At 42.4% G+C, this 15,528-nt stretch overlaps 1 protein-coding gene across 1 annotated transcript in view; it reads right to left on the reverse strand.

Moving 5' to 3' along the window:
* GARNL3 (GTPase activating Rap/RanGAP domain like 3) overlaps window positions 1–15,528 on the reverse strand; it is an 88,569-nt gene that overhangs the window by 56,540 nt on the left and 16,501 nt on the right. The window contains exons 5-7 of the mRNA XM_085855156.1: window positions 13,684–13,802; window positions 11,673–11,737; window positions 11,163–11,226 (exon numbers count right to left, since the gene is read on the reverse strand). Coding sequence (XP_085711282.1) covers window positions 11,163–11,226; window positions 11,673–11,737; window positions 13,684–13,802 — 248 coding nt within the window. The remainder of the gene's footprint in view (window positions 1–11,162; window positions 11,227–11,672; window positions 11,738–13,683; window positions 13,803–15,528) is intronic.

Here is a 15,528-nt window from a genome sequence, read left to right on the forward strand (position 1 = left end):
AACCCAGATCATACACATCCTGTGTTGACTTAACCATTGCTAACTCAACTCCAAATTTCAACTCCTATTGGAGACCCATCAAAGAATCTTGTGGGTTTTACACCAGAAAGGATTTACTTGACTCGGTCGCATAATGGTTGGAGCATCCGTTCGGAATCTGGGAGGTCAGTGGTTCGAACTCTGGCCGAGTAAGTTGTACCAAAGACTTTAAAAATGGTATGTGCTGCTTCCTTGCTAGATGTTCAGCATTTAAAAAGCATAGAGGATGGAAAAAAAAAACAACAACCATATGTTGGCAACCATTACACAGGCCTGATGGGCCTAATGACCTCCTGCATCAAAGTTCCCTGTAAATGATCCTTATGAAGGCAAGATAGTTATCCATATACTCAGATATGTAACGTTCTATCATGCCAACCCAAAGAAAGGTGGAATCTTTTGAAAATGCATTTTAATGTAACAGACAGCAAGCTCAGATCCCTCTTCTGAGGGTGGTGAACGTGCTCCGCAAACAGTGCGTGACAATGGCAGTTCAAATCGGATTTGACTCCACAACTAGACAAAGCAGAAACGAGCACAATACAAACAGAGAAAAACAAAGGGTTAGAATGATTTATTTTTTTAATCCTAATGAGTGAGTAATGTAGAAAATAACACACCAAGGTGACATGCGAAAGTACAATGCTCGCTATAAAACAGGTGTGTTTAATAAACTAAAGTGCAACATTACCCCGGCCATCGTGGAGCTCTATTAGCACACTCCACATGATATATACTCGTACAACAGTAATGGTAGGCATCGAGAAAGCGCTTTCTCATCCCACGCTCGGAATCGATGCTCTCAAGATGCAATTTAAGAAGCCCGACCTCTGATACATGTTCACGTATTCTGATGCAATACTATGAAGCCGAATGGAATCAAAATGCCAGCAACTGTACCAATATGACACCTTTAAATATTCATAAAGAGCACTGGAAATTATATGACATATATAAATATACAGTTGTTTTTCCACAAAACACCAAAATGGGCTTCGAGCCAAAATTTCATCTTAAATGTTTGAGTTTGGTTTTGGTTTTGGGAGAAAGAACAAACAAAAAAAAAACATATGAAAGAAATACAATTTGGAGATATTCCCTGAGCAGTCTCGCATAATAAATAACAAGAAAAAGAGCAATCAGAGATTGCAGACTCTCGCTAGGACTTGTTTTGTGGGGTTTTTGTGGAGTTTTGTGTGAGTGTATTTTGTGTGGTGTTTGTGTACCGGTGTGTAACGTAATTAATAAAAGATAATTAGAACTGCAACTTTATAACTACTGGCAGTAATGACCGGGTGTCAAGACGTCCCACTTTGATGCAACCCCACTTTGGTCGGCACCTGACCCTGACCCATGACGTCTTTTATTATTATTCAATTGAATTCAGAATTGGATTAAAATAAATTCAATTCAAATCATATGGAAGACCAAATAAGTATATTGCTGCATTGGAGAAATCAGAAGGAACCCGAACAAGCAAAAAGCAAAGATGAAGTCATCAGGAGGAACCTGGATAGGATTCACATTTCAGCTGCTACTCCTCTTCCCTCAAACCCATCCAGGCACAGCCAAGTTAGCCTTATTAAAATCAAACAAACAAAAAAATCAAAAAGAACCCAGATCAAAAAAATAAATAATTCTGGCTGCCAGACCATGCATCTGATCAAGTTGAAATTTAAAGCATGTATTCCTCATCACGAATAGATCATAATTGTGAAGTCTCACGTCGATTGACGAAGCGGTTCCAGAGATTGATAAAGTGGTTTGATATTTTCTTAAATCCAATATGGCTGCCAAACCATGTGACCTATCAATTATTCCTTCACAAACTTGGACACACATGCCTTGGAGAATATTTGTGTGAAGTTTCCCCTCAATTTGTCCCGCTGTTCTTGAGAAGATTTTTATGTTTTAGGGTTAATCCAATATGGCTGCCAAACCGTGTGACCTATGACATACGTGTGAACCTTTTGTTCCTCATGGACAGGCAGTCGGTCATAAGTGTAAAGTTTCACCTTGATCTGATCAGCCACTTCAGAGAAGAAACTTTTTAAAGGTTGTTTTGAAAAAAACAATATGGCTGCTGAATAACGTGACCGATGACGTCAACAATTATTTTTCTGTTTACCATTTTATCCCGAGATGACCCTCAAAATTTTTTCATACTGATCAGATGTAGTGTTCGACATATGCAATTGTGACATCATAACGAAGGTACGTATGACATCATAAAAAAAATCACACTTATTCCACATGAGGAGTACTTGCCATATGCCAAGCTTAAAATTATTTCCTTTGTGCGGTTTCAGAGACACAGAGGTCCAAAGTTTTTCCGTTTTTCCAACATGGCTGCCACACCATGTAACTTATGACGACATAATTATCAAAACAACATGCTACTTGAGTAGTCGCTCCTATGGTGAAAATTTAGTCTCGATTCAACAAGTGGTTGCAGAGAAAACACCAAAGTTCTGTGCAGACAAACAAACAAACAAATAGATAAACAATAAGGGCACTTAATGGAGTGCATACCTCCGCCACGTAAGGCCTGATCCATGAGAACATATCACGCTGTACAGTACTATATCATTTTATGGCCCTATCTCTCAATGGTGAAGAATCACTTTAAAAAAATTAAATAACCCTCGAATCCAGATCTGGATTCGGATCTTCACCAAAATCTAAACAATTAGTCCTTGTCACACACCCAACCTGTCCACAAAATTTTATCTGGATCCATTCGCAACTTTTTGAGATATCATGCACACAAACAAATAAACAAACAAACTGACAGAAATGGGTGAAAACATAACTTCCTTCACCTTCGGTGGCGGAGACAAAAAAAATAATCAGAATCACGACAATTTAACATAGGTGGAGGCCAATTAACTTGGTGTGTAAGTTTGAAGGTGATTGGTTACACCTGAGCTAATTTACAATTGCTATTATAAGGAGGGTGGACACTTATCCAAAAAAGATATTCTCGTTTTGCATTTTTAATTAATTTTCTGAAATTTGTTGAATTTGTTTTTTACTTGGAAGTTGTGGGTTACGATGTGTAAATAAAGGTGGAAAAAGCCTGATTTGATGCAATTTAATTCCAAGCTATAAGGCAACAGAAGGTGAAAATTTTGAAAGAGGGTGTAGACTTTCTTTTTTTTCATTTTTCACAAGTCTCTAATAATAAAGGTCAGTCCTTCCGTCCCTCCCTCTGTCCATCCGTCCATCTCTCCGTCAGTCAGTCTGTCCCTCCATCAGACCCTCCATCAGGCCATCCATCAGTCCATCCATCAGTCCATCAATCCATCCGCATCCTCTATAACTCCAAAACCATGAAACCTTGTCGCCCCAAACTTTGCATGCATACCAAGGGAACTCCAAGGTGGTGCATGAATGAAAATTAGGTGTTTGGGTTAATTTAAACTCCGCTTTTGAAGATAATTTAGGGGGTTCTCATCACGCAAAAAAACAAAATAAGCCTTACAAAGATGGCGTTGCACAATCTTGGTCAGCCCTCCATCAGTTCACAAGAGTCTTTTGCTGGCATTTATATTTTTTGGCCTGCTCAACAATGCCTTGATTTGGAACAGGCTGCAAAGACTTCTAATAAAGTTAGTTTTTTTCACTTCCCACACTCATATTAATTATCAAATCATCATACCTATGAATCGCTGGATACATTGCAATGGTTATAAACGCCAGGAGATGCCAGCTTTCGTGGCTCCATTTCATTTTTGAACATGCCATAAGCTCTATAATCTCTTAAACTAAGCTGAATTATAAAAGATTAAAAAAAAGATTTGAACTTAGCAGCAGCCACAACTCCAAAAATGTGTTCATTTGTCCAATTTGGACACAGCTTCACATTTCCGCCATCTCCGGGAGGTGGCTAATATGAGGAATTGGCGATCGCTAATTGCTTGCCAACCCAGCCGTTCCTTATCAACCATTTCATTGGAGTGTTTCACAGGCAGGATGATCCATCATTATGTGTGCCATCTCTTGCATGGATGTTGAACTGGGCATCACATCTGCTGGAATCCTCCCTCTCCTCTCCCCACCCCTCTTCCAACCCTCTCCCACTCTCTCTCCCTCTCACCCCTCTCCCTCTCTCTCTCCCCTCTCCCTCTCTCTCTCCCCTCTCCCTCTCTCTCTCATCCCTCTCCCCCTCTCTCTCCCCTCTCCCTCTCTTTCTCATCCCTCTCCGCCTCTCTCTCATCCCTCTCCCCCTCTCTCTCTCTCCCACCCCTCTCCCTCTATCTCTCCCACCCCTCTCCCTCTATCTCTCCCACCCCTCTCCCTCTATCTCACCCACCCCTCTCCCTCTATCTCTCCCACCCCTCTCCCTCTATCTCTCCTACCCCTCTCCCTCTCTCTCTCTCCCACCCCTCTCCCTCTCTCTCCCACCCCTCTCCCTCTCTCTCTCCCCTCTCCCCCACCCCTCTCCCTGTCTCTCTCCCACCCTTCTCCCTGCCTCTCTCCCACCCCTCTCCCTGCCTCTCTCCCACCCCTCCCGCTCTCTCACCCACCCCTCCCGCTCTCTCACCCATCCCTCCCGCTCTCTCACCTCTCTCTTCTCTCCCTACCCCTCTCCCTCTCTCTCTGACCCTTCTCCCACTCTCTCTCTCCCACCCCTCTCCCTCTCTCTCACCCCTCTCCCCCTCTCTTCCTCATGCCACCTCCCCTTTCCCACATGCCGCCTCCCCTTTTCCTCACGCCACCTTCCTTTTCCCTCATGCTGCCTCCCCTTCCCCTCACGCTGCCTTCCCCTTCCCCTCAAGCCACCTCCCTTTTCCCTCACGATGCCTTCCCTTTTCCCTCACGATGCCTCCCCTTCCCCTCACCCTGCCTTCCCTCCACCTCCCCTTACGCTTACTTCCTCCAAAACCCCCTGTCCTCTCTACCCCCATGGACATCTCACAGCAGTCTCGTCTCCGCGTGCTGTCTTAATGTACTCCATTTCGTGCAATCCTGCACTACCCCCCCCCTCACCTCTCTACAAGTCCCACAATCGTACAGATGTTGAGAACCCATCCCCTCATGCTCCTCCCACCATCCCCTCCCCCTTCCCGGAGTGTATAGTGACGTGTGGTGAGGTGTTACTCTCCCCACCTCACCTTTCTCACTCTCCCCCCCCCCTTCCTAGCTACTCCACCCCTCCACCTTCCTCGCTCACCCCTTGTCCCACTCCCCCTCCCTCCTTCCCTCTCTCCCTCTCCCTCCCCTCTGTCATCTCTCCCTCCTCTATCCCTGCCCTCCCTCCTCTATCCCTCCCCTCCCTCCTCTATCCCTCCCCTCCCTCCTCTATCCCTCACCTCCCTCCTCTATCCATCCCCTCCCCTCTCTCTCTATTCCTCCCCTCTGTCATCTCTCCCTCCTCTATCCCTCTCTCTCGCTCCCTCCCCTCCATTGTCTCTCCCTCCTCTATCCCTCCCCCTCCCTCCTCTATCCCTCCCCTATCCCTCCCCTCCCTCCTCTATCCCTCCCCTCCCTCCATCATCCCTCCCCTCCCTCCATCATCCCTCCCCTCCATACTCTCTCCATCCCTCCCCTCTCTCTCTTCCTCCCCTCCGTCATCTCTCCCTCCTCTATCCCTCCGCTTCCTCATCTCCCTCCTCTATCCCTCTCTCTCTCGCTCCGTCCCTCCGTCATCTCTCACTCCTCTATCCATCCCTTCCTTCCTCTCCCTCCTCTATCCCTCTCCTTCCTCCTTTCCCTCCACTCCCTCCTCTATCCTTCACCTCCCTCTATTCCTCCCTTCCCTCCTCTATCCCTTCCCTCCTTCCTTTATGGTTCTGGTTGCGGTTCTTACAGCTTTGAGAGTTTTGCGACAGTTTGTGTCAGTTAGCGAGAGTGGAGTTGTGACAGCTGGGTGCCGGCTATTTTCAGCTCCAGTCAGACGGTGGGTGAGCTGGCGAAAGTTGAGTTTGTGACAGTTGGTGACTGCCTTGCAGCCTTGCAGCTCTGATTATTGGTGACAGTCTCACAGCGCTTCAGCACCTTACAGCTTCTCACAACACCACAGCACTTTACAGCTTCTCACAGCGCTTCACAGTGTCTCAGCGCCTCACAGCTCCTGACAGCTGACCATTGGTTGTGGCTCTTAGTGGCTCCTGACAGTGGGTGACGCTTGGACCGTTAACGTTGGTTCTGCTCGAGACCTGTTGCTGGCGTCCCTGGTTCCTGGCGGTGACGACATGACATCAATTGGTGTTCAAGCCTGTTTACGAGTGGGTACATAGCAAGGCTGGGTGCTGGCAGCGGACCCAGGCACGCTCACACATTTCAGGACATTTTATTTGATGCACGACGACTTCTACTTGGTGAGTGAGAATGGATTTCTCTCCCCCCCCCCCCGAATAATCTGCTGGGTACCCTTGTCTCGTGCTTAATCGTTAAGTAAGGTATAATGATAAGCATCTGCTCTTTGTCTGCTTTTCTATCAATACCTGATTAATTCTTTATTTGCTTGAGATTATTTTGAATGATTTGAATTTACTTATTTTCACCACAAGCAAATAAAAAGTTATTTTTATTTATTTTTTCCTGATTAATAAATTCCTTGTTAACGTTCCAACCTGGCCGTGCTTGTCCTTTCCTTCCATTGATCCCGCATTGTCCGAACCTAGATAGACTGAGAGGTAATTACCAAACTAATTGACCTGTCATAATCGGCACACACCAGCGGTTAAACGCTATGCCGCCCGAATTAAGATCTAATGAAGATAAGATTGGTGCTTTGCCGAGGGCACGCTCCCAGTTTCAGGAAGCCATGTGACCTCGAGTTTAACGGCAAAATTAGACGGCGAACACTGGAACTCGTGGTTAACTGGGTGGCATTCGTGGTTCTAAAGCAACCCACCGTACCACAAAGTTAATTGTGAGCGGTGCCCCCAGGTCCGGATCTTCTGAAGACAAACGGTGATTAAACACCCTCATAATACACTCGGTACCCATGGCCGTAACAATATATTTATTTATTTATTTTACAAACTTAAATTAATCAATTTTAATTCACCATATTCTCCAAAATTAAAGGAGAATTTTAAAAAAATTCCAGGATTCGGATCTGCATCCGTATCCTGATCAAAAATTAAGCGTTGCCGTCCTTTTCCGGTCACCGACATGCACAAAAATTTTCAGAACGATTTCTTCAAAACTGGACAAAAATCGTGTGACAAACAGACGATACAGACAAACATATTCGGTGAAATATTGTGCTTCACAATGGGAGATGATCTTCTCCACAGCTCGAAAGGCCTCGCATTTGCACATCAATTGTGAAGAACCTAAAGATTATTTTTTTAAGTAACAAATTTGGTGTGCTCGCTTCGGTGTGGTCGTATTTTACCAATCACCTTTGATCAGGAGCTTTATCCACTGTCTAACACACACAATGTCTAACAATGTCTAACACACACAACGTATTGTTCACGATTCTCAAAACATCCGATTTGTCGGAATATGAAATATCATACAACTTTCAATCAAGCCATGTCAACAGTAATCAGGTTTATTTAATGCACTTTAAACATTTACAAAGGACACTAAACATCACCCCTATGTTGGAAAGCTTGAATTTGTACAGGAATGCAGTTGGATGTTGAGTTTATTTTTTAATTTTTGTAGTTCAAGGGATCTTTGGGCTTCAATGCCCATTTAGGAAGACATTTCAAGTTTCCCTTGAGGGCAATAAAGGTCATCTAGGAAGTGTGCACTTGCGGAATTTAAATACAGTACCACATCAATCCTCCCATCCATCCATCCATGGGAGACATACTCTGTGCAGAGCGTTGGTGCTGCCTAAGCAGTCTCCTTGGCTTGTGGGTACAATCCTGGATGGGTCGCCACTCCATCAATCCTCCCGAAAGATATTTAAGTGACAGGATGAATGAATGAATCTCCTATATTTTTACAAACTCTCAGAAGCATGACGCTTTGAAAACTGAAATGTTTAAGCTCCTGTAAAATGGGTTTGATCTGCAAATTCTCAGTTTGAGTAGTTTTAATATCAATAAACGAGGCTCATAGTAGAGCAAGATGACCAAGGATGGCGGGGTATCGTACTGCTACTGGTGCAGTGGGGAGCAGATGGACACACAGACTGCAGATAAGAGGATCCGATAGAAGAGGGAGTGCGGAGGAAGGTGAAAAGGGTGGCCTAGTGAAGGGTGAGGATAGAAGACGACACAAGTTGGTCATGTGCCATCAACCTGAAACTTTGGCAAGAAGAGCGAGATTGGACAGTCACAGTAAGGCAATTGGACAATCGCAGACGATGACCCAGACGGGGAAAAAGAGGTGTACAGACAGATTTGACTTGGGAAGAGAACACAAGTACGGGGTTATAGATTGAATGTGTCCATGGTGAAAGGAGAGGAGAGCCAGAAGGACGGAAGAGCCAGGGGTGCGAGACCGTTTGAGAGACTGTGGGAGACCGAAGTCGTCATTGTGTGTCCGCCATTCGAGAGCAACAGAACATAAGCCTCAACTTGGAAAACTGTAAGTAACTCAGAGGAAGAGGAAGGATTTCGCTCGGTGGAGGATACCCTGTCAGTGGCTCGCTTTGGAGGCCAATCAATGATATCTATTGAGCTTATCATCTCCCCATGAAAACCTCGGTTTTACCAGCAGTGAAAAGCTGGGGAAACATCATTCAGAAAAGAAGAACTCCAAGCACGAAGTCGAAAGTGCCAACAGGGAACAAATCTTGGTGACAACAGAGAATCTATAATTTTGCATTTAAAACTCAATTATTGTATGCTGATTGAACTCAGAGATTTGACCTCATTTTATGCTTTGAACAACATAAGAAAACAAGTTGTCGTGCAAAGCACGATACTTGCAAACTCCATGAAACAACTTTGATCTTAAAAAAAATAATTGGTGGTTGAATTCAACAACCAAATATGCAAATGTTCTACAAATTTCAAGCCAATCGGATGAAAATTGGGAATTTTAGAAAATCGGCCCATGTTGACATTTTGGCCGATGATAACCTAAAAAACAATTGGCAATTCAATTCAGTAAACCAAATATGAAAATCCTTTTTAAAATTTGAAGTCAATCGAATGAAAATTGATGATTTTAGAAAATCGACCGATGTTGACCTTGAAGCCTATGTTGGCCTTTTGACATTTTGACCTCAGAATCAATCGGCTTTTTGCTTATGATCAACGCTACCATTTGGTGAAGTTTCATGAAGATCAGTTTAAAATTGTGACCTGTAGGTGATTGATATACAAACAGACAAACAGACAAACATAGAGACAGACAGAATCACAAAGCAGACCAACCAGCGAATCTTCGCTTTCGCAAGTAATAATAAAAAATATACAAATATATTTTATAGCATTGAATGGATCAGAGTTGAGGATAATAAAGATGCAATGCACATTTACAATGTTCACTACAAAATGATTTCATAATAAAACTAGAACAGCATTCGGTAGAGCTCATACCTCCACTTGGCTGAACAGTTTACGTTTTGTATCCCACTGATAGGCTGGATCCGGACCTGAATCGGCTTGTTCTTGTCACCTCACCAACTCATCCACCAAGTTTCGTTTGAATCCATCCATAACTTTTTGAGAAAATCATGCTATACTGTATATTTTTTTGGCCCTATCACTCAATGGTGAAGAATTGCTTCAAAAATTCTCAGATCTGGATCCGGATTTTCACCAAGATCTAATCAATTCATCCTCGTCACACGTCCAACCCAGCCACCAAGTTTACTCTGAATCCGTCTTTAACTTTTTAAGATATCCTGCTCACAGACCAGACAGTCAGACCAAAAGACAGGGGTGAAAACATAACCTCCATCCACCTGAGATGGACATGAAGAGCCTTAAAAATCGATGAACAAGGAGTCATAAAGTTAATTCATACTGTGGGTGTCAGAACAAGTTGAGTTTGCAATTTTAACAGGTGACATCAAGTGACAAAGACATAAGGAAATTTAATATGTGGACTGTACAAGGAAACAGAGGGAGGAGGAGGCCGTTTGGCCCATCAGGCCTGTGTTATATACTCACCCCATTATCCAATTAGTTGACTTATCTTGGATGTATCAACCAAATATTTACTGTTACCTTCATCGAACTCGATATCGACATATGTTTAAAGTCGTTGATTAATCTCGAGGCAGGGAATTTCAGCAGGCCGGTGTACCAGCACACAATGGCCGGCTCTTATCGGGAGATAACAAAATTAAGTACACAAGGACACCGACATTCGCTGGGGGTACGTTCCAGGAAAACCCCACGAATGTTGAAACCGCGAATGTGGGGGCATTGTTTCAATGGGAAATGGGGGGATAGGTTATGGGGATTTCCCGACCCATGAAAAATCTGTGAATGTCGGGGAAAATGTCGCGAAAATGCAGGAAAACGCTGTGGAAATAGACGTAAATCCGTGAATGTCAGGGTAAAATACGCGGGGCAATTCCCCACAAATGTAGTTGCATGTCGCAAATTATCAACCACGAATATGTGGAACCACGAATGTCAGGGTCCGGGTATATATATATATATATATATATATATATATATATATATATATATATATATATATATATATATATATATATATATATATATATATATATATATATTTGAAGGTTTAATATTCATAAGCTAAATGTAGAATGACAGCAGGTTTTGTGTCTCCACCCAATTAACAGAATGCTTCAAGATGCGCCACCCCTTCCTATGCTGGCACTGCACCAAGATTAGACTCTAGAAGGGAATAAATCGATGATAAGAAAACTTAGAGGTGAGCATGCTACCAACTGGGCTATCATATAGACTGTTCAATGAAGAGCAATCCTAACCGGAACCGCTGGCCTATAGCACATGGCCTCGTCCCTGGAGATCTCACATCCAAATACGAACCGGACTCGATTCCACCCAGATTGCGAGAACTGATGGGATTTGAGGCAATAAGTAATCAGCAAATAGAAAGACGAAGGGAAATATAAATTAAATAGCAGAGCGGAATAAAATGTACCATTCCATACACGCGCCGTGCCTCGAATAGTCACCATGAAAGCCAAAAATAGAAGGATAATTTGACATGGAGAAGAAAAGAGATTGGAAAAACAACACTATGGAAGCACACACCTTCTGAATCTCAGCGTTTAACACTTCCCTCGGACTTTTCTCGAACTTCTCAAGGCACAGGGCACTGCGTTCGGTACAACACACGCACGGGGGAAAGGGAGCAAGGAGCAATGTAATCAATCATTTCCATTTTGTATACTAATGCGAGACTCACGATTGCACAACACCAGAAACAAGAGCAAAGGACTTGGGGACATTCAAGCAGATTTGGTGGTAAACAGTCAGAATGTTTTAGGTAGCACCACAATGACCTGCTATTTTCAGAAGGCATAGGAATAGTGGACTGTTCAACATCTACAATCGGTGCTAGCAAATAGGACGGCTACTGCAACGTTCCCTTTGAAAGGGCAGTGTGCTTTGTAATGGAACACCCTACTTGCTGAGCAAGGGATTACAGTTTGTTTTTGGATTCCATTTCCTGTGGAAAGGCCACACCAGCCCCAGCTGAGACTACTCAGGCCGAATTGGAACCATCAATAGATGACAATCTCATGCACAACCATAAATCACCTGAGGATCGGTTTCAAGGAGAGAGTCTTGTTCGGCCCGTACGGTAAGCAAATCCTCACACAGCCCTGGCCAGGTGAGAGTTTCGGGTTGGAGAAATAAAAACCACCAGAGAGGTGGCGTTTAAGTTCGGCGTACAGAGTAAACAAAACAAAACAAGCAAACGGTATCATTTGGACCATGTAATTGAATCCTTATAGTAAAACACACAACCGCAGTGTATGTGGATTATTAAAATGGCCTCATACATCAGTTTTCTGACAACCTGCCACATGCACAGACCAAAATTAATTTCCTTTTCCAAGCCTGGTGCGAATAATGTGAAGTTGTGGAAAAAAAAATCAACGTGAACATTTCATGTGACCCCGTTCGGGTGGTGGTTCATGGTCATTCCCTGTGAACATCTCTCCTCATTCACAATGGAAGGGAGGGAGGAGGGACAAGAGGGAGGGGCAAAAATGAGAAAAATTTCAATCGAGTGAAGAGGACAAAAAACCAGAGTGGTGTCAAAGCCACCCAATGCTCGCCTGTTTATACATTTATCATTTTTCGTTTTTAGCTCGCCTGTTCGAAGAACAGAAAGCTATAGTGATACCCCTGGGCGTGAGAGTCAGCGTGAAAATATTAAAGTTTTTGGTGCAAGTTATTTCCTTTCTAATGTTTTTATCCACCACACTATTTTTTACTGATTACAATATACAAATACATATATTGCTTTAAAATTATTTGGATCAGACTTCACTGCAATGCTTTATAAAAAATATTATTTGACTAGTTTACTGATTACAATATACAAATAAATATATTGCTTTAAAATTATTTGGATCAGACTTCACTGCAATGCTTTATAAAAAAATATTATTAGACTAGTATTTTAAAAACGATAAATGTATAAACAGGCGAGCATTGGGTGGCTTTGACACCAACTCTCTGGTTAAAAGACTAATCTAATAATATTTTTTATAAAGCATTGCAGTGAAGTCTGATCCAAATAATTTTAAAGCAATATATTTATTTGTATATTGTAATCATTAAACCAGTCTAATAATATTTTTTATAAAGCATTGCAGTGAAATTTGATCCAAATAATTTTAAAGCAATATATGTATTTGTATATTGTAATCATTAAACCAGTCTAATAATATTTTTTATAAAGCATTGCAGTGAAATTTGATCCAAATAATTTTAAAGCAATATATTTATTTGTATATTGTAATCATTAAACCAGTCTAATAATATTTTTTATAAAGCATTGCAGTGAAGTCTGATCCAAATAATTTTAAAGCAATATATGTATTTGTATATTGTAATCATTAAACCAGTCTAATAATATTTTTTATAAAGCATTGCAGTGAAATTTGATCTAAATAATTTTAAAGCAATATATGTATTTGTATATTGTAATCATTAAACCAGTTTAATAATATTTTTTATAAAGCATTGCAGTGAAATTTGATCCAAATAATTTTAAAGCAATATATTTATTTGTATATTGTAATCATTAAACCAGTCTAATAATATTTTTTATAAAGCATTGCAGTGAAATTTGATCCAAATAATTTTAAAGCAATATATGTATTTGTATATTGTAATCAGTAAAAAATAGTGTGGTGGATAAAAACATTAGAAAGGAAATAACTTGCACCAAAAACTTTAACATTTTCACGCTCACGCTCACGCTGACGTTCACGCTGACGCTCACGCTCACGCCGGGGGTATTGCTATAGCTCTCTGTTCTTCGAACAGGCGAGCTAAAAACGAGGGTTGGGGAGGGTGGGGCATGCACGTAAAGAGGTGGGGGGAGGTTTCAATACCCACCTTAAAATATGTGCATAAGGAGTAAACACATTGCACCAAAGAAGGCAAGAGCAGAAGAACAATGCCGATAGAAAGAAAAGGCTATTAAAGGAAGAGAAAAATAAAACAGGTAGAAAGGAGGAGGAAACAGCAGAGGCTACAAGATAAAGTGTAAACGAAGGTAACGAAAGGAGAAATAATCAAATATGTTTCTGACCATCTTGCGCCAAAGCATCGTTTTGTAGTGAGGAACGTGCTGAGGATTCTCGTTTGAGAGGACCACAGACAGGAAGAAAGGGTTCCGTTCGGCATCCAGGCCCACGTAGATCTGATGCACTGCAGAGAAACACACAACATAAAATTACAAGGAAATAAATACAAGGAAACACAAGGAAGTAAATGCGAGGATAATAAACAGTGAAATAAAGGCAAAGAAATAAATACAAGGATCTTGTCATGTCAAACTTTTCCTCAACTTTGTCCTGCTATTCCTCAGCACCTCCTGGATCTTCCGACCACGTGTTGGTAAAGGTGGGCATCACTTTGTGAGTTATTTGAGAACCTCTAAGGTGCAGACTTGTTTGGAGATTTGGTAAAGCTGATTGGTCTGGCATAAAATCTGTGATCTCCACTCCAGGCTGGTCCATCGACGCATCAGATCCGAACATTGGCTGATTATGGAATTTATTCTCCAACAGACAAATTTCTCTTTTTCACACATTCATCCCATACCGCATTCAAGTTTTTGGTCTATCATCTCAACCCGGTGAGGCCATCGCAAGAAAACAACTCATATTCTCTGGGAAGGCAAACCTTACTGAGGGCAACCAGTAGTCTCTTTGCACAGGTCAAAACAATGGTGTACCTGTCCTACAAAGAGTACTCATGCCATCAAGACCAGTTATAGAAGAGGTGTCAAGCTGGGGAAGAAACTTCTCCACTATGGTAGGGTAGAACTCCACATGCAGTTGGGAACATTCTGCAATGGGTGGGTACGTACGGGAAGGGACAGATTTTGGACCTTGGAGTTTTGAGTGCCGATGGAGTTCAAGAACTGCTTTTTCTCAAGCAGTGGCTGGCATCACTCCATCCTTTAGGAGAGAAGGAATGGAAGAGGAATATATATCAGACAGACCTGACCAAGTCCCACCGGGAATTGGACGATGATGAGAGGCTGCAAAAATTTGGATCATAGGTGGGCCTGATGTTGAGCCCTTGGTCTCTAATCATCAGGAACTCTGCTTCAGTCCTAACAGATTATCTCTTTAACATGTCCTTCTTGGATAGGCAATTTCCTCCATGTTGGAAAGTTTCAAACATTGTTCCAATCCATAATATAGGTTCCAAAACAGATCCCCACAATTACAGACCTAAGCGTCTTCTCCACATCATAAGCAAAGATATCAAATGCATCACTGCATCTGACCTTCTGCATGTTCTATTCTCTAACTCATTAATCTCTGACAATCAGTTTGACTTTCCACTTGGCCGTTCCTTCTTTGATATGCTAATTCTTCTGACACAGTTGTGGATGGATGAGCAAGAGATTAGGGAAATCTGTCAAGCCTGTGACACTGTCTGGCATCTACTCTTGATTTCTAAATTGTCTTCCTTTGGTAGTCAGGGCTCTCTGCTCAAGTGATCAAGATATTTGTCTGATTTTCTGTATGTGTGGAATCAGAGGGGGACTCTCGATGATGAACTTTCGCAAGATCCCTCCTGGAATCCCAGTCGATGTCTGGGTATTCTCTGGAGAGCAATGGCATTCCTTAGCAGCATCAAGCTCATCGCAGTGTACAAGGCTTTTATACGGAGCTCCATGGAGTATTGCTCCCCACTCTGGGCTGATGCTCCTGCTTCCAACCTTGCTCCTCTCAAGGTGGTTGACAACAAGGCCTTTTGCACCATTGGAATCTCAACACAGAAAGCTGATGCCCAAGGACTATCACTATTCCACCAGTGGCAAATTAATAGCCATTCTATTTCATAAAAGCCTACACCTCGCCTTCCTCCTCCTGCCCTTCCCAAGCCACCCCACGTCACACACGTTCCTCGAGAAACC

This window comes from Eptatretus burgeri, chromosome 14, assembly GCF_056783735.1.
Source record: "Eptatretus burgeri isolate ZD-2024b chromosome 14, Ebu_testis_v1, whole genome shotgun sequence".
Classification (NCBI taxonomy): domain Eukaryota; kingdom Metazoa; phylum Chordata; class Myxini; order Myxiniformes; family Myxinidae; genus Eptatretus; species Eptatretus burgeri.